Source organism: Vanessa tameamea, chromosome 7 (genome assembly GCF_037043105.1).
Source record: "Vanessa tameamea isolate UH-Manoa-2023 chromosome 7, ilVanTame1 primary haplotype, whole genome shotgun sequence".
In the NCBI taxonomy this organism is placed as follows: Eukaryota; Metazoa; Arthropoda; class Insecta; order Lepidoptera; family Nymphalidae; genus Vanessa; species Vanessa tameamea.
Genome location: NC_087315.1, coordinates 1,885,119 through 1,908,094, shown reverse-complemented (window position 1 = coordinate 1,908,094; position 22,976 = coordinate 1,885,119). Strand labels below are relative to the sequence as shown.

At 33.2% G+C, this 22,976-nt stretch overlaps 2 protein-coding genes across 2 annotated transcripts in view; one reads left to right on the top strand and one right to left on the bottom strand.

The window, feature by feature from the left end:
• Positions 1–4,592, top strand: part of LOC113400762 (waprin-Phi1-like) — a gene marked incomplete at its 5' end in the record, with an annotated part of 112,531 nt that extends 107,939 nt beyond the window's left edge. The window contains one exon of the mRNA XM_064215425.1: positions 4,580–4,592. The remainder of the gene's footprint in view (positions 1–4,579) is intronic.
• On the bottom strand, positions 975–22,755 carry LOC113392177 (muscarinic acetylcholine receptor gar-2). The gene is made up of 5 exons (XM_026628463.2): positions 22,626–22,755; positions 18,292–18,430; positions 3,703–3,886; positions 2,508–3,556; positions 975–2,111 (listed from the first exon to the last, which is right to left on the bottom strand). The coding sequence occupies exons 1-5, from the start codon at positions 22,703–22,705 to the stop codon at positions 1,470–1,472; spliced, it is 2,094 nt and encodes a 697-aa protein (XP_026484248.1). The 5' UTR covers positions 22,706–22,755; the 3' UTR covers positions 975–1,469.
• Between the last annotated feature and the right edge of the window lie 221 nt (positions 22,756–22,976).

Below are 22,976 nucleotides of genomic sequence, written 5' to 3'. Positions count from 1 at the left end.
ATTGAACAATGGACTATAATACTGTGTTTTAAAGACTAAAATTGCTTGACTTGATGAGAATGCTTTAATATTTTAAAAGTCTGGTTTTAAGTATAATCCTGTTCCTATATCTAATGAAACGTTAGTATCAGTCACCGATGGTTTTCCAGTAATGAACCGTTAATGTCGTTCCTGTATATTTTTACGTTACGAAACTTACGGAACGTTTTTAGGGATTCCGTATCGTTTTTTTTTTTAAACAAAGTAACAGGACATAAGGAACTTACATCAATGTGCTTTTTTATGTAACATAATTGCCAAGAATCAAAATGTAAGAAGAATTCGTCGTCGTTCATCTTAATAATTAATAATAATTTAAAAAAAGAAAACAGATTGTTTGAATCAAATGTAAGAAATGAAAATGCTTGGAACGACATGACATCATATTATTACTAAAGTATTCTCACCAATTTATAATATTACGTTTATAACAATTTTAGTTAGGTAACGCATCTACAAATTTTTCATATTTACACAAAATTACTTAAGATAAGTAAATCTTTCTTAGGCCTTAGTCGAACATATATTAACAGTTTAACTACATAATTTAATTGAGTATTAAAAAAAAAATTATCTTAATATTAAGAAGAAATTTATTTGGCTAACGAAACACCTTACTTATTAAATCCTTTTAAATAGTCAACTATATTAAGTATAACTATTTAAAGTTTGATGTAATTGACTAAGAACGCTAAAAATCTTCAGCTGGGCTCGTGGCTTAAAATTTTTAAGCGTTTTCATTTGTTTTAATAATGTGACAATGAATAGATTTTAGTTGAATACTTATATAATTATTTATATTTTGTCGATAATATTTACAATTGTATGTAATTTGGAAGCGCAACAAGTCCAAACACTCCCTTGATATACTATCCAGTTGATATATTTTCAATAACGTCAATAGTAAATTTAATTATAAACTAATTAATTTTTAATGTTCTTAAAATTTCAGATACAAAAATCTGATTTATTGTCACAATATAACCTGTCTATCTTATTAATTTACAATCGGATACTAAGTATCAAGACTATTTACGATAACATCATTGACGTTAATTAGAAATATAAAGAGACTTTTAATATTGAAAAACATATTTACAACATCTAACACTTATTGTCAGTTCTGAACATTATAGATGAAATACTTAATATTACGCAACAAGTACACTACGAGTTTATTTACATATCATTATTAAAAAGGCCAACCTTAAAAAAGCTGGGAAAATTCTTTACACAATAATAAATACATATCTTAATCTGTATTTTCTATACATTGAAAGCACTTTATTCTATTCATATATTAGTATTGTCTTATTTTAATCAGCGATCTATTTGATATAATTTCTACATAAATTGTGCGCGTAATGTTTTCAATTATAACGCTATACAACAGCGTCAAATTACGCATTTTTGTATCCAACATACATGGACTAGGTAATATGAAAATCGCCCCGGAGAAGTCTCGTGAAAGTCTTCTTGAATTGTTGGTTAGCCAATGCGTAGCAGAAAGGGTTTATAGGGCTGTTTGCGTAGCATAAGAAATACGAAAACATATACAAGTGTTGATTAATGCATGGAGGATCTGTACAAAAACCTTCGACTAAAGCTAAGACGTGATATGGGGTCCAACAAACAACGAACGCGCCTAATATAAAGGAAATCGTCCGAAATGCTTTCCTTGCTCGATTTTCTGATTTAGACTTTTGCCGACCAATACTAGGAAATAATCCATCCCGCTTTGAACGTTTAACTTTTAATTTCTTTCCTATATTCTTAACAAAGTCTTTTCTCGAATCTCCTCGGCCCACCCCACTTACGGCTGAACTAGAAATATCACTATTTTCAATTGCTGGCGTATCATTTAACTTTATTTTTGAAGTTTTACTCTCGGATGGTTTTAAAGATTGGCCATCATTATTATTGGAAGACGAAGATACAAGGGTTATAATAGGTTTCGAACGCTCTCCAGTAGTCAAACTTACCTCGGTGTTAACTTTTATAGGTGGTGGAGGAGATAAATTTGTTTTGGGTTGTGTTACTTGAGCTTCAGCTGTTGCTCGTATGAGAGCAGCCTGTAATAAGGAAGTATTTGTTATATTACCCGAATTGAATGTAGGAGGAGATGATGGTTCTGTAGCTGTTGGAAATGTGATTGAAGATGGAGGACTTTCGTTTGTAGGTGAAGGAACAATGACTGAACTTTCATCCATGTACCTTAAGTCAGCACCATCCAGACCTAATAGCACATCAGAATAAGTACCATCACATTTTATTGATTTAAAATTTTTAGCTCTGGATGATTCCGATTGAGACGGTGGACTATCGGACACGGATGGACTACCCCTAAATTCTGATGGTGGAGGGATGATTCTTTGAGCGATTGTAGTTGATACTTCTCTTTCAGACGGTGTAGCTATCCCCGACGATGAAGGGGACATAAAGCTTACGGAAGATAGAGGAACACTTACTGCTGGTGTTTGTCCATTACTTTGCGAGGTATCGGGATTTTCTGTATCGAGAAGGCTTTTCTCTGATATTTGCGAAAGCGATGACTTCGGTTTTTCAGTTTCATTTTTCAAAAGGGGCGATTGCTTAATATCAGGTTTAATAAGCATGTTACCATTTAAACGCATATTATTAAGCAATTGTAATGCACCTGTTTGCATGACTAAGTTGGCAACAGAAGGTCGCTTCTTCACGTTGGATTGAGTTGTACTTTCATCATCGGAGTCAAATGCTGGACTGCTGGATCTTTCTGCTTCTACTTGATCTTCTTTTTTATCTCCATCAGATTCAACAGTTGTAGATGTTCCAGTTGCAGTAGCGCTACTTTTATGTGCTGAAGATTTTTGACTTGAATTGGAATCAGTCGAACCACCTAAATTGAGAAGCGGAGCTTGTAGAGATCCTTTTGATGTAGAATCTTTTCGAATCGTTTCTGAAACTTTGATTTGATCTTCGCTTGATATTGTAGCTTTAGATAGAGCTGCCATTCCAGCAGCCCTTCCCGCCATACCAGTCATTACACCAGCGCTTAAAGCTACCATTGATTGCATCTTTCTCTGTTTTGCTTCGCTTTTTTTCTGCATATCATACGCTGTTTTAAAAATACCAGCGTACAATACGATTAATACAAATAGTGTTGTCCAATAATATCCTATAATTAAAGCAGTATTAAAAATGGGATCTTTCAAAAATTGCACAGCACACTCGCCTTCTTGCAGGTCTCTGTAACCGACAAAGTGTTCCCATCCAAAAATAGTTGTGAAAAATAGTAATGCTGGTATTATCCAAGTTACCGTGACCATCCATATTACTCGATTTTTTGTTCGCCACGCTCTGTATCTGGCAGCTATTTTAACACTACAAAATCGATCTACAGTTATTAGCAAAACGGTGTACTGCGAGACTAAACATACCGTATAATCAACGGATAGCCAAAGGTCACATAATAAAGGTCCTAAATGCCAGTACCCTTTCAAGACATAATCTGTGTAAAAGGGGAGCGATAATGTACCTGAAACCAACCAAACATAATAAGAAAGAAAGTTGAGAGTGCCATTAAGTCTATAATGATCCATATATTAAAAAATATTACAACTATAAAATGAACTCGATAGGTATATAATAAAAGGTAAATAATTAATAAAAGTTTTTTCTTACCTATAAGTAGATCAGTGGCAGCAAGTGATGCTATAAAATAGTTACTCGGCTGGCGTATAGTTCTGTCTACCAGAAAGGCGAGGAGTACTAGCACATTGCCACTCACTGTTAGCAGGATGACCAACACCAGGCACGTTGCTATGATCACAGCCAACCAGAGTGGAAATGGTGGTAAGACGGGTTGCTAGAAAAAAACATTAGAAAATATGAATTTAAATTGCAATATAATATAAAATTGTTAATTATATATAACTACTCCAGGTATGTTAATAATAATAATATAGATTCAATAGAAGCGCACGTTTCACTCTAGGTGCATAATAAAAATTACATTGTTTTATAAACTCTTTATCTAGAAGATATAAAGAGCTCTATATTATTTTTATTTCATAAATCATAATCCTTATCTTGGAAAATATAAGCGATAATGATCCTTGAGAACTTGGAGAGAAAGACTAAAATGGATAATTAGTAAGATATTTTATAATAGGAATCTCTAGTTCAAGTGCTCTCTATTATGTTTCAATTTGCCATTCATATCGTATCAAGGAGTATTGTTTCGAGACCACTGGGAATTGTACATTGAGTGGATAAGCCTACACTGTGCACGTGAAAGAGGTAAAGCTTGCATTCTGTGTATACAGTTCACTTTAATATTATATTTCATTAATCTCTGCCATTTAATTTAAATAAAGATTCGCTCTACAATAGTTCAGTACTGTTGATTACTTCTACTCTTTTTATTAATTAAGTTTACTATTGTATTTATGAATTGTTAAATAATGCTCTACATATCGTTGAAGCTAAATTAGTACGGTGACCTGCATGACAAGCATGAAATACAGCCACGTGTATCTATGTTAAGAAGAGGTTTTAGTCCAGCAGTGGAATATTTACAGCCTACAGATTTATAGTTTTTTCAGCAAAAATCAAGAAAATTAAGAAGTTATGACCCTTGTACCTTTAGTTAAACTGACTCTCTCGCTCTTTAAACCGATATACTAATACTAATATGGTACCAGAGGATCCTGCACAAAGCTCCACCACCAAGTATAATATAACCGTACCTCAACTGTAACTGAGTATTATTTGGTAACGCTTTGTGCAAGCCGGACATAAGTACCACCCACTCATCACCTATATAATCTATCACCACATTGTAATATTTAGTATTGTTGTGAGCGTGGTTGGGGACATCTATATTTATGGATGGCGGTGACCACTTACCGCCAGGTAGCATTTACCCGTCCTATTCAATTAAAAAATCTGAATTCCTAAAAAACAGCTCTACAATTGACAACTAATAAGGTTTTAATAGTCTACTATTATTGTAAACATCAATGCAAATTAAACGATTTACAACTGATTACTACTAGGCGCTACAAACAATAAACAAGCTTCTGTGTTTATTGTAGCTCGTAAAAGGTTATTTAATTGTTAATACAGTACAACACGCAATACGATTATTTAGAATTTTGAGTATTTATTAGAGTTTGAGAGTAACAATATCAAATATAATCTGAGTATTAATATCGTCAAATAATCTATGCTATACACCAAAGATAGAGCCGGTAAATAAACTAATCATATATTTACATATTCCAGACGATTTGCCAATAGCTTATCCCTAACAAACAGTTCTTGATTAATAAATATTTATTTATAATACAATAGTATTTCAATTACATTAAATATTTAATTCTACTTCTAAAATACCGATATCAACATCGCTGCTAATCAAAATCAGTTTTTATGAAAACAACAGATTATATATATTTATGATGACTTTTCAAATTGACGTCAAATTTGTTTGTTTATCATTTTGTCCCGCAATTGGAGTCCGATACAAGCGCGTCCGTCTAGAAAAGCGATGCGCAAAGTTTGCTTGCGCAGGTTTAATTACACGGTTAAGCCTGAATGTAACATTGTACATTGATTAATCGCGCACGCTCGCGCAAATGTCGGCATTGACGCTTTTGAAGACAATTTGTATCGTTAATTTATTTTATATTTTCAATGTACATCAACAGCGTAATGGTTTACGGGCCGCCTAGCGATGTAAAAAGTCGCAGGACCGATCCTGACTCCTTGGGTTATTGTCGTTCCCATTCCTAACACAAGTGATAAGCTTCAAGGGAGGGGTAAATAGGAATATTAGTAATGAATTGGCCATTGCCACTAGTCAGATACATATATGCTGGGTTCGAGAATATTTTATAAGGCAATAATTATATTTAAAAACCAAAACCGAATGCAAATTCGTGGTAGTGTGTGTAGTAATTAACAATTTGTTAAAACGTCAATAAATTATTAATTATTAAAGTGACAGCTCTTTTGGCGTATTAACACAAATACTCGTCATTTCACGTTACCGGGAATTTGCATTCACTTTTGATTTTATATTAATTTTTGTTGTTTTATGTTCCGCGCACTCCACCTGACTCATATTTTTTTATAATCCGATCTAACAGTTACATATTTGTTCAAGCTAATTGCATTAGCAGCCTGTAAATTTCCCACTGTTCGGCTAAAGGCCTCCTCTCCCTTTGAGGAGAAGGTTTGGAGCATATTCCACCACGCTGCTCCAATGCGGGTTGGCGGAGTACACATGTGACAGAATTTCATTGAAATTAGATACATGCAAGTTTCCTCACGATGTTTTCCTTCACCGCCGAGCACGAGATGAATTATAAACACAAATTAAGCACATGAAAATTCAGTGGTGCCTGCCTGGGTTTGAACCCGAAATCAACGGTTAAGATGCACGCGTTCTAACCACTGGGCCATCTTGGTTCAAGCAGATATTCAAGTAAAACTAATTTCATTTCCCATGTATTTAAAATGTTGGTAGAATATGTCAAACAAGTCTTACTTGTCCCCGGCACTTGGGGGCGTTTATATGCTTTTACTATTCGATATGCCATCTCGAATTCAATCCTTGGCGTGCTTTAAATATATTGTTATTGACATAATCACTCATATTTCTGTGATCATACTTATATATACTAAATAATTTGACTATAACGTCAAAGACAGTAAGTACTTACTTACGTAATTACTTCTATATACTAAATGTATATTGCATTGCCTTATATTATTTCTATATGTCACTACTGTAGAACAGTCTTCATATTCAAAGAAATTCAACCATTGACGAGTCCACTAAGCGAAAGCCGTTTAAAATAAGACTGTGAATTTTTGTCATGATGTTTTTATTTTAATTTACAAATGTCAGGAATGACAAAAACCCACTTGGGTTTTTACCATTCACTCATTGTATATGGTACCGCCAAACAGAAATACTTAGTATTTTTGTGTTCCAGTTTGAAGGGTGAGTAACATCTTGGTTCCCAAAATTGGTGGAGTATTGGCGATGTAAGGATTGGTTAATATTTAAGCGCCAATGTATTGTTGTTGGCAGTAACTATTAGTTGGCCTACCTTTAATCATAAAAAAAAAACTACAGTATATTCAGTTTCAGTAACAGTTTTAACGCTCGTACGAATGCAATGGCCCTGACATACCGGTAATGGTTCGAATCGATTTGCTGTCGCTTTCCTCACGCTTCTATTTATATATTCAGTATGAAGAATAGGCGTTACAGTTTTTTCAACATAAAAACAATTTCATCGGCTAAGTAAATATATTAAGCCTATATTGATTTGTCATGTTCAAGTTGATTACTTTTGTTTATAGTTTGTATGTTTGTACTGGGGATTTCTACATTGTATAAACAATTTGATAGTGAAAAATTTAATACTAGTACAATGTCTTTCTTTTTTTTTTTTATTTTATGGGTAGGCGGATGGGAAAATGGGTCAGCTGGTGGTTATTAGTCACCAGTGTTAATAGACATTAGAACTGTAAGAAATATTAAACATTCATTACATCCAATGCGCCACCAACTATGGCAACTGAGTCTGAGATATGAACTGTGAACTGAGATATGTCCTTTGTCCTTGAAGTTAGACTGCCTCAGCCACCCTTCAAACGGGACCACAACAATGCTAAGTATTGCTGTTTGGAGAATTTCTGATGAGTGGGTGGTACTTACTCAAAACCTATTTGCACAAAACCCTGCCAAGTAAATTATCTTAATCTCACGATGTACTCATAAAATATTAATGTCTCTTGTTTCCCTTATGTTAAGATACACTTGTAAAATTAACAGTGATAAATAAAATCTTGTTTATATTACTTTATAGTAGGTACCTATATCATTTATTAAGTTTTTCATAATTTGAAACTCGAAAAATGAAAGATAATTTTACTAATAAAAAAAGAATACAAGGTTAACATTTTAAATATTCCAATAAGATATATTTTTGTTAAGACATGTATACACGTGGCAAAAAGACTATCTGAACCGCGTTTTCAATAAAAGAATAATAAAAAAATATCTATCATATGCGAACAAATCTAAAAATCTGCCTGTCTCGTAGATTTTGGTGCTAGCTACATAAGGCCGCAGATCTCGAGGTTCCAATCCCAAGTCGGGCCAAATAAAATTTATTGGGTATTTCTATTGAAAAATTCTCAGTAATAGCCTGAAGTCTGAAAGTTGGAAGTGTGTCCACTCCCTGCGTCGGAAAACGCGTAAAGCTGTTAGTCCTGCGCCTGAGCTCATTCTGGTCGAGGCAGTTGTGCCATGCAAGATTATGAGAGTGCACCTGTGTGGGCACACATTTATGCACTATAACATGACCTATGTAGTGGGCTGGTCTACCTTGAGTTGGATCACCATTACCTAAACCGGTCAGGCCGATATCATCATCATCATTACAAAAATCATATCGTAAATATTTCAATGTACCAGCAAATAAAAGACTTATGTGTTTATTTAATAAATATCACCAAAGTAAGCACTCCCTAAAAGTCCACTAACACGTGTAAATCTTTATCTAAACTCGCTTATAAGGGTTACAATAAAGCTGTCTATATATTCTTATATATTTATTTACGCTCGCCATGTTAAATTATAGTTGAATTGTAACAAATATAATTTAAGTATTTTTTTTTTTGGTTTCGTTACCGTATTAATCGTCTCACGCACACTAAGACATCTTGTAAGATGTCTTAGTGCGAGCGTCATTCACACTACTGCACGTAAACAAATATGCGTGGATACGTCAATGAATATATCTATGCTGCAAAACATTTATAACAATAAGATAAATACTCAGAGGCAATGGAATTAAGATTAACGAGGACTTCGAGTGTGATATATTATTGATTATACGTCGGGACATTTTAGACGTAATGTGTCTTTGATTTATGAATATAGAAAACGTTGAACAAGATAATGCTTGATGAAGCTAGTATGACATTGGATTGATCGATCGCGATGTGATTTATAACAGTCCTTGTGTTATCTTTCATGCATTTTTATTTGCAGACGGAATAGAGTCACCTGGCTTCCTCGTTGGTCTAGTGCCTTGACATAAGGCCGCAGATCGCGCAGGTTCTAGGTTCGAACGTCAAGTCAAACGAAAAAAAATATTCCGTTTTTCGTTTTTAAAAATTGAAAATGTCTGTCTGGGCTTAAAGTTAACAATGTCAAAATTCACTTAAAGCCAATACACTTGCGACGAAAGCCTTTCCGGTTTTTTCTCATTATGAGAGAAGATAGAGAGTATCTCTATGCTCTCTGTTTCCCTATATATTATGAATATAAGTGCACTTGTGTTTTTGCACATACCTGTGAACTTTAATGCAGTTAATTTGTCTTTCGTAAAAATGTTGCTTCAGGACGAAATCGGATAAGACCCTCATTTTATTTAATAGATATCCGGACTCCTTTTCTGTTGTTTGAAAAGTATAAATAAAATTATTTTATTATCATAAAGAAATAAAATGCTCCTACCTTAACAGGGCCTCTTGCGATCCCAGTAAATTGCGATTCAGCGAAACAGTAACGAACTGATATAAAAACAAAAAAAAAATACAAATAGTTCTGTTCAACTCAGCGCAATAACAATGGTTGAACTTTTGAGTACCAAACGTAGAATACTTTTATATTAAAACACGAAAATATGCAGAGATTTTTTTACTCGTCCTCCCTCATAATGTAGAGCTGTACGCGTTCAGTGCATAAAATGTCTCGCTGAAGGTCATGAATGTACGATACTCGTATATTTCATTTATGCTCAGCAAATAAAACAGAATATTGTATTTCCACCCATCGAGCTGTGTTGTGGCTTCGTTGCCATGAATTTATAAAAAAAAAGATTCTCTTTAATCTATAAAACCTCAAATTTGATAAGAAAAACCTATACATTGATTTTTTTTCTTTATTAGGTATTTGGGTTGTACGCATATTGATTTTGGTATTTTCATATTTAATTGACAATACTTTTTGGTTGGTTTAAAAATAAACTAGGTTTTAAACAGTAAAGTAAAACGTTTCCATGATATTTATTTTAACACAAATATTTAATTACCGTAACATTTTGCCGTAAATTAAAGTCATAAAAATATAAGCACGAATCGCTTTACGCTTTATAGTTTATGGTATATTTTTTTTTTTAGATTTTTCTAACTATATTTTTATATATCACGAAAAGCGTAAATTGATACAAAAATTGTCTCTGGTGTATTATTTTAATTATCGAACAGTGTTAAGAGACGCAGTCGGCGCCGAAAAAGCTGAAGCGGAGCTGAAATATTCGTCTCTTTATTCTAATTATTTCTTCGATTCATTTGTAGTTAAAACAGCTGGACCTTGGAGTAGTAGTACCCATTGCTACAAGAATAACACCTCCCCTTATCGCCTCCATTTTGATTTGATAGCAGTGCTGGATTTTTTGTCCAGAGAATCGGAGTTCATATTTAAATAAATGTTTTAAATATCGAATAATAATATCATGTAGATGTTAAAACAAATAAAAAAAAAACAATTTACGAACGAAAATAGTTGCAATAGTGAGTGTTCAATTAAGCTAATGGAGATTTAAAATTCTGAAACGCCTGAATTATTTTCGAGTGCCTTTTGCTTTCGGAACGCTATGTATTAGATGATCTTTTTCCCAAAGTATCGTGTATTATATGAATTGAGCTCTTATACTATTTTATAAGTGCTTACTTCGTTGTGCTTGCTTGTTTCTCATGTCGTGAAATGTTGAAAATCGACTATCGGTGATGCTCAATTTTGTTATGTGGAACTTAAAATCTTTATTATTGTAGTCACTTTTAAGAATAATGAATAAATTAATAAATAAATAAATAAATAAATACAAATTGGACAACATCACATACATTACTCTGATCCCAATGTAAGTAGCTAAAGCACTTGTGTTAATTTATATTTAATAATAATATAAATTTAATTTTAAATTTTAACAATCATGAATTAACTGATTGGAGTAAACGTAAGCTGTTAGGCAGAAGGGAAAATGTGCCACCTGATGGTAAGTGGTCACCATTGCCCATAAACAGTGTCGCAGTCACTTGTGCCTCAAACCGGAACACAAAAATACCGTGTATTGCTGTTTGGCGGTATATCTGATACCTATACGGGTTTGCAGAAAGTCCTACTACCAAGTAAATAATAATTCAATTGTACTCTTATTTTCTATCTACTGCCGGACAGGAATATTTATCTAAATACATTTACATCGTGTTATAAGTGATTGTGAGAGTTTATTTAAATACAAGCTGGGCCCGCGACTTCGTGCGCGTAGTCTACTACAACAATATTTTTTTGTTAAATTCAAACGTTACTCCTTATTACATCGGCTTTCTGCCAGTGAAAGGCCCGTCAAAATCGGTCCAGCGGTTCCAGTAATTAGCCGGAACAAACAGACACAGACAGACAGACAAAAATTGAAAAAAAAATTTTTTTGGTATATGTACCGTTATACATACATATGCATTTAGTAAAAAGCTGTTGTTTTAATATTACAAACAGACACTCCAATTTTATTATATGTATAGATGGAACAATTTGATTATAATTGGACGCAGATGTCTAGTAATCCATGTGTCTTTGTTTAAGTTATCTGTATTGTGTATTAGAATACTTACATGTATTTATGGTAGCATAAAGCTGTCTGTGGGGTCAACTGAAACCCTCTGCCTGCGTAACACTGTGGTTTATCGTACATAAAAAGTCCTGTCGTAAAATTGTTTCTGTCGGACGCCTACTGTATATTTATTGCGCGGCCATATGTTTTTGTAGTAAAACAAATAAAGGGAAAAACTTTATTATTTAAAAAATCTAGTCCATGATTTGATTTGTTTAAATTTAAATATTGGACAAAATCACAACCATTACTCTGATCCCAATGTAAGTAGCTAAAGCACTTGTATTATGGAACATCAGAAGTAACGACGGTATCACAAACACCCAGACCCAAGACAACATAGAAAACGCCACTACGCTACTCCGGGACCTTGGAGTGGCGTACCCATGAAAACCGGTGTACACACTACTTGATCACGGAGGTCGTCAAATTGTAGTTTAGTTTATTTTGTGATCGGTGAACCACATATGTACATAAGTGAGTTGAATTGTCGTATGAAAATGCATATGTATACATTTTGATGGCTTAGTTAGGAGGACGGGCAAAGGTCTCACTCGATGGTAAATGGCCACTATTGCCTATTCGCACTAGCGCTGTAAGAAATATTAACCATTATACTTATATCGCCAAAGGAACATGAAAAAACAGCTCGAATAAAAAATATGCTACCTGTAGTACAAATTCAGCAAAGATTAAGTCGCGGGCAAAAGCAAGTGCATAATATAAATGTAGTGTAATGCAGAAGTCGTTAAATTATATTTTAAAATGAATCTGCTTCTCTTTTCGTAGTAGCTTCGTATTCGTGACTATGTAAGCGTGACAGACGCAGAAGCAAGTCACTTTTTATTTTAGCAGTGTAATAATCTAAGAATTCACTTCACATATCACTCTTAAAATATTGTCAATCTGCACACGGTATTTCGTAATTAAATCAAAATCAAAATATACTTTATTCGAGTTTTACAAGCAATTATGAATCGTCATTTAACAAACTATATTAAGTGAAGCTACCACCTGTTCGGAATGTAAATTCTACCGAGAAGAACGGGCAAGAAATTTAGGAGTTACTCTTTTTGAACATTTAGAAATATAGTCATGTTAGTTAAATACAATTATATATGTATGTGATATATCCTGCCCGGAAGTCAACAAGTATTAATTCCACGCTTTTTTATCATCTATATAATCTTGTATCAAATAATATGCATTCTTTACCAATGTATATTCTACAAACGATTTGAATTTATGAAAAGGCAAAGTTAAAAATGTCTGCGGAATTTTATTATAGAAAACGGATACCAAGAAGGATTTATTGACTTTCTGATTCTCATTATGATAGTTTAATTCTATAAATTTTATAATTATTAAAGTCAAAATGTAACGCATTCTGACATGGTCGTGTACGCGAATAGAATAGTTCTACAGACGAGTATTAGTGATTGCCTTTAAGTGGAAAAGCACTTAATAAAATATTTACATAAGTCACGATGGCATATGTTTTATGAATATATTGTTCACATTTTATATTTTAACTTAAACTAAATGTACGCGCGAGAGAAAAGTGGACTGTATTTAAGGAATAAAGGGGAGTTGTTACCTCAAAACTGGGCTCTGACTTATGAAGACACGTTCTCCTTGGGAGCGCTCCCTTGGTCTTCATACACTCGAAGAACATAGCCAAAGGGATGGATGATATTACAGGAGAAGGATAAGTCCGTTACACAAGCTAATTTCAAAAGCGCGGCGCACTCACATGACACACGTTACCGCGGCTCACACGAGAAGGGAAGAGAGAAAGGAAGTACGTCATACGTCAAATCATTCCATAGACAAATATTGCCGTTTCAATGTACGCATAAACCTAAATACGCTACACTAAAGATATGTTAAATAATAAGGCTTATTATACTGTACAATACTAAATAAATTATAGTCGTTGACGTTTTTACAGGATACATAGGAGAACATACAGACTCAATTTACCATTTAAATAATCTTCTTTTACGACAAACGCTATGCTACAGTTGTCTTATGAAATAAAAAAGGTTCCGTCTGTTCTGTTCTGTTCGTATATATACATATGTTAAATTATGTCAAAATTGTATAAGTATATTTTTATTTCATTTTAAATATTAATAACTGAATGCCTCTCCATATTCAATTTTTATCTATGACAATGCACTTTACTTTCAAATCAGAAATAAAAGCATCAACCAGACAATAGTCAATAGACTCTTCAGTCGACCTATACACAAAACTCGATTATACTCAGCGTGTAGCTTTTGTTAAATACGTTTTATTAAATAGTCCGTAGTGTAGCGTGTTTTGGAATATTGTTGATATTGTATTGTTGATAAATGTAAAGTAACCATTAAGTAATATCTATAGTACGATAATGTGTATAATTTATTTTAGTATCATTTTATTAGTTTTACTAACTTCATTTTTTTTCTGTCTCGTCTAAAGGTTAACTGCCTGACTGCCTTCAGGAATTAAACCCGCCTATTATATTATTTATTTGATAAATAAATTTTAAACTGCCACGGGGTGTTCTTGACTTCGTCCGCGTTGGAATTTAACAAAAAACCTAATGTTCGTAGATTTTACTACAACTTATTCATTCTGTATTAGGCAACTTTGTGATCTTAAGTCGTTGTTAGGAAGCACCCGAAGTGACGGCGGAGTGTAGTGGTACTAGACAGTATTTGGATATTGCAGCGTTAATTTATTATTATTTTATATATAATTCTAAAATAAAAGCATTCTAAGTTACTCCTTATTACAGCTATCTGCCAGTGAAAGTCCCATCAAAATCGGTCCAGCCGTTCCAAAAATTAGCCAGAACAAAGAGACAGACATAAATTGTAAAAAAATGTATTTTGGTATATATACCGTATATTTATACCATTTAGTAAAAAGTGGTTATTTTAATATTACAAACAGACACTCAAATTTTATTATATGTATAAGTAACTCTGTCTCTACCGGCAAGTATTTAATCTAATCTTTGTTAATTAAAGATAATTTAAGAGCCTACTTTTTTGCGAAGTAAATGTTTAACAATTAATTACTAGAATGTGTTTTATTGTTTGTAGCTCGTAAAATTTATTTTGGTGTTAATACTGAGTAGCACGCAATGCGATTATATAGATATTTGAGTATTCATTGGCTTGGAACATTTTACATACATATAAATGAACAATTGACCACCAATAGGCGACCTTTCCGTCTCTTTATCTTTCTATTATATAAGGTTTTATATAAAATTATTTAAATTTCTTTTTATTTATTTTATTTAAAATACTATATTGCGCAACACAGGAATACGTAAGGGAAACACAAAATTTTAAATAAATGGCGCGCAAAGGCGGTCTTATCGCTTACAGCGATCTCTCACAGACAACCTTTGGTGATCGAATCTTAGAATGAAAACAGGTAAGTGCCGAAATAGACAGAGAGAGGAGATAAAAACTATAATATAAAAATATTTATACTAAAGTATAATAATAAACTACACAGCTACATCCCAATACTACACACGCTTACGTCTGTAACTATCTTAACAATTTAATTACTTGTCATTAAATTATTTCCAAATGTTCTTAATTTATTTCACCAGTGGGTCGCTCGCAAAACTTCGCGTTTGTCCAAAATATTTTTTAGGAATTTCGATACCTATGACCATGTATATTTGTTGCCAAAATGATGAAACTTTATTTAAATGAAATGTATACATTAGTTAAGTTAGAAATTGATTCTGTCGATAACAATTTCCTTTAATTTTGTTGACGTTTTACAATTTTTTTTCTCATACTGTAGTAATTTTTTTCCGCTCTCTAAAATTAATTCTTTTTTAAATTGTAACAATTTAGTAAATTGCAATCAAGAATTCTCTTTATTTTTCTGCACATCTACTGCCGGGGCTCTTCAAAATGAGACCATGACCGATTTTTATGTGCAACTATCGTCCCATAATCACTGGAAGAAAAATCGGCCACCGCTATTCGTGTCAAAGATTGTCTTTGTAATTTAATAAATAATACAAAGCGAAAGCAACCCTGTTCTATCATGGTATATCGAGAGACATCTCTTTTTTCATAGAGAATTTTATGCTATCCAATTGGTTGCAGATTGCCGCTAGACGGAGCGTCAGTACTTTATTATTATATCGTTCAGTGATTTCTATCTCAATTGATATACAGATAGACAAGTAGGACAATCTTTGCTACGTTTTGCTGACTCTATTTAGAAATTTTCGTTGAAAAATATTTTTGTCACATATTTATTTATAGTGTATTTATACGTCATAAAGTTGGTCTGAAACAGAAACATTTCCATTGTAATGCCTAAAATATATCATTCTCACAATACAAGTAACGGACGCTTTGGAACAGCCTCATTGAATGAGATATTTGCGAGTACATACGAACTGTAACTTCTGTCGTATTTATAGCAATTTTCCTTTTTTTACGCGTCATTTTAACATAAAGTTGTGCTTTGGTTGAATATTATCGTAGACCATACATACGGTAGAGTGTCAAAGAGAATCCAAAAATAGGTACAGATATATTCAGTATTACACTGAATTTATAAGTGCTTAAAAAAGGACAGTTTGAGAGTATTTATAAAAGAACAAAAGTTAAACATGCAATTATTTATCTATATGGGTGGATGTTTGTGCGTGTGCATTAAAATTTAAACATAATGCTAATTAAAATAACGGCGAAATGATAGTTCTAAATTTAAATTATAATATATTGTAAGGAGTTTTCATGCAAATGTAAGGAGTTTTTATGCATCGCCATTAAACACCCGACGAAAAATAACAGAAGTATCGTGACATTTGGCTTGTCATCCGTGGTGTGGTACGGGCGATGGTGACATGGACTGCTGGTCATAATTTGACTTGATGTTATTTGTTTATGATATTTTGTGTGTTACCTCGCTTCTGGTTGCTAAAAATATATTATCTTGAAATAATTAAAGAAAACTTCTTTACAACTATTTCATCTTATTAAAGACGTAATAAGTATGTCTTAGTACGTTATTTGTCCATTGGCTATCCAAGAAAGGCTGATTCTGACTTATGATTATAAGAAAACTTACTATTAATGGTGATTTCTTTCCATATCTATAATTTATTAACAAGAAGGTCCTGGCATGGCAATCCGGCGTTATTATTTGCAAAGTCAGATCTGACCGAGTATCAAAATATATCTTTATGGGTTAACCATTGGGATAACAGTCTGAAAAGGGTCTATGGAATAATGAAAATTGGTATGAGTAATAATAGCGATATCAGAAGCCATTTCGCACGTTTTACGCTACCGATATTATTCCAACGCCATATTTGATAAAGAAAATATGGAAATGAAACTATTATAGAATAAATATCGGGTAATATAGTGGTCGCCCATTGGTCGAAATTCGATCCGTAATTCATAGCTACTAAAATATTAGACGCATTCAATCGAAAAATACACGGGAACATGAGGCTCAACTGAATGATACCTTGTCACCACTATAATAAAAAAAAAATCCAATGTAAAAAAAATATGTCATTGATTTTCATCTTTGACATGACGTGTGTTGTTACTGTCGTTAAATATTATATTAGATAAACGTGTATGCGTTTAACGTATCGTAGTGTGTGTAATTTTATAAAAATATTAGCTGTCTGCACTCCTTCTCCACATAAACTTTAATAGTGCCAAATTTGATATACCCCCGACCGCGTCAATTTGTTAAAAAAGGTGTACCAAGTTATTACTTCACGTATTACTATATAGACAATAATAATAAATTATTATATAAACATAAAAATTAAGTAATATAAAATATTAGTATAATGTGTAGGTAAAATACCCTACATAAAGTATACTAGCTATCCGTCCCGGCTTCAGATGGACATAATACAGTAAACAACATTTAGATTAAAATACGAACATAAAAAAAAACTCTTTTATTCGGCCAGGAAAGTTGATATCCTCGGCATAACTCTACTGTAATGTGCCTGTATTATACATGTATACGTTTATTTGAAATCACTCTGTTTATTGATGAAACCGAATCCGTTTCGCAGTTTAAAAGATTTAATCGTAAAAAAGGCGGGAAGCTAAGACATTATTTTATACTATGTAGAGATGAGTGAATTGTCGATGGACCATTGCACACACTTTGTTTACGGAAATACACTTCTAGATATCAAGTTAAAATAGTTTGTTATAATGTATCTAATAAAATTTTCCCTCAAAAAAAAAATATATGCACTGTTTTTTTGGTTGGTTGATTGGCGGACGAGCTTATAGGCTACCTGATGGTAAGTGGGCACCACCGCTGACAGACAATGACGCTGTAAGAAATATTAATCAGTCCTCGTATCGCCAATGCGCCACCTACCTTGGGAACGAAGATGTTATGTCCTTATTATATTTTATGTATGTATTGTACCTTTAGTTATACTAGCTCACACATACAAAGTATTACTGTTTCGCGGCAGAATACCTGATGAGTGTGTGCTACCTATATAATATAAAGTAATAATAAAACTGTGAATTAGACCACCTACCAAATCAATAGTGTCATCCAAAGTACCATTGAGGAAGTAGACGTCGGTGTAGTTGGTAGCGTTACTTATCAAGTATCCTTGGCATTCAGGATAAGTTGAACTGGCGACGCACGAACGTTGCTTCAACTTCTGTAGTTTCCTGTGGGAGACAGAAATTGAATTACGGAATTTGGTTTTAGATTACTTTTAACTCACTCTTACTGTGTGACGTTTTTGATATATAGCAGCCAATCAACGATGAGCATCTACGTCGTTTTGATTGGTAGTTAATTTGTTGCGACACATGACATAACATTGAGTTTGATAATGATGTTATTGTTTTTTGTATTTTTTTATTAATCTGTAATTTTTTAGTCTATAGTGTGTCATTTAACATATAAACATGTTTTATTTCAATTCAATTATATATCTAGATATGACAATAGAGCGTCGCAGTACGAAAGAACTAAAACCAACGAGTCAACTTTATTATCTCGGCGAACGTCAACGCCAAACGTCATACAATTTTACTAGTGTGCGTGTACTCAGTGGCCAACCGCGGGCACTATTTTTCGACGTGTTCACAGCTTTTACTGTCTATGTAGACATATCTTAGGTGAAATTATTTTGAGAATGACGAAAAAATTAACCTTTATTCATCATAAAATCAATGGTTCATTTACTTTGCCAAACTTTGCCTTGCCATTGAATTACCATTAAATTGATGTGGTATATAGTTGTGATTTGTTGCAAATGTATATACTTTTTTAACTATAGTTTGATTAATCATGGATTGTATTTTGCTGAGAATAATAACCTACGTTGTTAAACACTAGTAAAAATAAAAGCTAATTTTTTTTTGTCTAGTATTAATTTTGAAGACTAACGGCTCGATAAAGTACCCATTTAATTTACCACAGAGGCAATGAAAGTCGAGATAGTTCAGTGGAGATAACAGGTGGATCTTTATTAATGTTCGCGGGTTTGAATTGAGATAAAACCTTATTAGTTTGTGATCTTTAAAGTACTTATAATTAATTCTTGTATTATATTTTACCCGTTGGGTGGCATTTTTATTTAAAGTTATGTTACAAGAAAAAACGTAGACAATGTACTTCGAAAACAATTATTAATATTCTAAAGACAGAACTATGCAGCGAAATATTAATTCATTTTGCATTTACTAGGAAACTAGCAAATATTTTAGATAGTGATCGAGAACTTCGACCATAGCTACTTAAAAGCTTATCCCGTTTATATAAACTTCTCGATTGAAGTCCATTGGTGCTTAATAGTCTAAAGTCAATCGGATTGTGCAAAATTTATAGTTTAAGTTATAAGTTAGTTTCGGAGTTTCAATTAACTAAGCGATCTTAATGGCATCGTATTGCATTTTGTTGTAAGATTAAATAAATGTAACACAATAAAATATTTTTACGGAATCTGCGTATTTTTATTGTTCTTATATTTAAGTTTGCCATGGTAATGACGTCATGACTGTCTAGTAACTAGGTATAAGGGCACAGACTCCAAGGTCCTGTTTTTAAGGGCCGGGTTGGGCTACTAAAAAGCGTTTGAGTTTGGAGGGAAATTCGGAAGTGTGGAGGCATACGAGGCACAGGAGTGCTCTCCTGTGACTCGGAAAGCATGTAAAGATGTGGTTCGGCGTCTAAACTCTCTCCGGTCGTATCGGATTAGCTGTCCCATTGGATTATGGGAGTTAGGTAGTCAAGGCACATTGGTGCATTGGTGCACGTGATTGGATGTCGTAGCCAAAATTGTTCAGCATAATATCATCATTGTAAGTAATTATTATGTAAATAAATAAATTATATCCCTACTAATATTATATACATGGGAAAGCAACTTTGTCTGTTACCGTTCAGAACCGCTGAACCGATTCAGATGAAATTTGGTATGTTAATAGTTTCAGTTCTAGGGAAGGGTATGGTTTTTTGGTCATGGTTTTTTTTATTTCAGTCCTCGAAGTGTTAAAGTCTGGGTGAAGCTTGTGCTATAAAGTTTTATGTTGGCGGGGGTAAGCCGCGGTTTCAGTTAGTATCAAATGAATATATAAAAAACCTATCAAAGAAAATAAAGATATAGTGTGTTTTTAATTCTTTACTTGGGTTTACCTGGGGTTCGAACCCAAAACTACGAGTTCTGCGACCTTATGGCGCGATTATACTATACCAGAAAAAGGGAGCTAAATACTAGATTTCTATAAATGTAGATAGGCTGAAGTGGGTATTTATTTTGTAAATTTGAAAAAAAAAAATGGTTTTAAAATAATATATTTGAAATATGAGTGATTCAAAAATGCTTTATTGTAAAGTTTACTTGAATAGAATATAATTTGTATTGGGATAGGATTTCTAACATAATAAACAGATACAATTTTAAAGTTAAGTGTAAATGAGAGCCGAGATGGCCCAGTGGTTAGAACGCGTGCATCTTAACCGATGATTCCAGGTTCAAACCCAGACAGGCACCACTGAATTTACATGTGCTTAATTTGTTTATAATTCATCTCGTGCTCGGCGGTGAAGGAAAACATCGTGAGGAAACCTGCATGTGTCTAATTTCAACGAAATTCTGCCACATGTGTATTCCACCAACCCGCATTGGAGCAGCGTGGTGGAATATGCTCCATACCTTCTCCTCAACGGGAGAGGAGGCCTTAGCCCGGCAGTGGGAAATTTACAGGCTGATTATGTTATGTTATGTTATGTATGTAAACGATTTCAAAATGAATATTGCGAAACGAAAAGCAAACCAAAATGCAACACGTTTAAAAATGTGTGCGAATGATCGTTCGTTTCCAGCGAAAAAGGAAATTAGTTCATTAAAAATGAATCAATCTTCATGACGTGGGCCGCTCGCATTATGGTTGAGCAATTCTGTGCATTACTATGTTACGTGATGGGAATTATAGTATGATATACATGTTGAACCTAGTATGTGTAGCCGAAATGATTCAGTGGCTAGAACACGCAAATCTTAACCGATTGCGGGTTCCAAATCGACAAGCACCACTGGATGTTTACGTGCCTAATTTGTTTATAGTCCAATTTGTGCTTTATGGTGTCTTATTTCTGCATTAGAACAGCGTGATGGTATAAGCTGCAAACCTCTAAAGGAAGAGGAGGCCTTAGTCCAGTAGTCTGAGTTTAGAGTACGATTTGAAACGCAACATTTATTGTAACTCAATATAAATTTGAACCCGTCTCCCAAATTTAAAAATAAATATAAATAATATATAAATATTGGACAACATCACATACATTACTCTGATCCCAATTTAAGTAGCTAAAGCACTTGTGTTATGGAAAATCAGACGTAACGACGGTACCACATACACCCAGACCCAAGACAACATAGAAAACTAATTAACTTTTTCTACATCGACTCGGCCGGGAATCGAACCCATACCCATGAAAACCGGTGTACACACTACACGACCACGCAGATCGCTTTTTGGCTTGCACAAACCATATTGCAGTGTAAGTAAGCTTGAGCGTAAAATTATTAAAATATGCTAAGTTCATAATGATTCGCTGAATGCCTAATTAAAATGCAGTGCAAATGGAGCGCATTCGCATTTTCGAGATATTTTGCGTTACAAAAGAATGTGTGCGCTTACATTGTTGTGGCATGAAGCTTGGAAGATAGCTATGTGATTAAGTCTTGAATATTCGCCTGTGAACTGTATTCGATGGTTTTACTGAGTATTGTTATTTTATAAACTTTAATATGATTGAAACTGCAAATTATAAAATAATCTTGATGATATAAAACAACATTTGACTCGAGATAAATACAGTAACTATTTTTTAATTTTTATTAGTATATTTGTATAATTATACTCTTGTCAAAAAAACCGATGTCGATGTGTATTCATTAGATACACCCCCCATACCTTAGGTAAGGGGTAATGTATGAAATTGACATGTTTATAAATTTATTATAAAGTTAGTTTTTTTTTTTTTTATAAATAAGGAATTACTCACACAGGTACGCCCCTGAAATTGCATTTTCGCAAAAGTGACGGCCTCGCACCATGTTTGCGACGTATGTAATTCTATTATATATAAATCAACGATAAACAGGCTGCTTGACTAACCTAAAATCCGTAATTATCAGAATCTCCACTTCTAATACAAGAGTTTACGATTAATTCAAGAGGAAAATGGGAATGATAGCAATTCCTGCTAGGTAATAATTATTTAATAAACAAAATGTAATTGCAAACATTTCTATTAATATCGATAATTTTGGAAAATATTTAGACGATTCTGAATTTCTTATCTATTTAAGTATATATGTACTGCAAGAATATCTTATGTGTGACTTACCACTGTGTTATGAAGTTCGTGCCTATAGTGTATATAGGCGTTGATCTGTTGACGTCGAGGCTCGCTTCCGTCGAGTTCATTATTGCCAGGCCTTTGTTCCAGAGATCTTTCGATATGCCTACCGCATCTGAATTTAGAATTTTATTTAGTTCTGTACATTGTTATTATACTCGTAAATAGTAGAAAACTTATGGAATACTACTAAATGGGTATACCGATATGATTTGTTTTATGGTAGACTTTTTTTTTACTTTTCAATATAAAAATTTACTATTCGTTACAATTAAGTAATATTTGTTGAACGTTTTATATAACGTATTAAAATATACATTTAAATTAATGGTTCTTCAT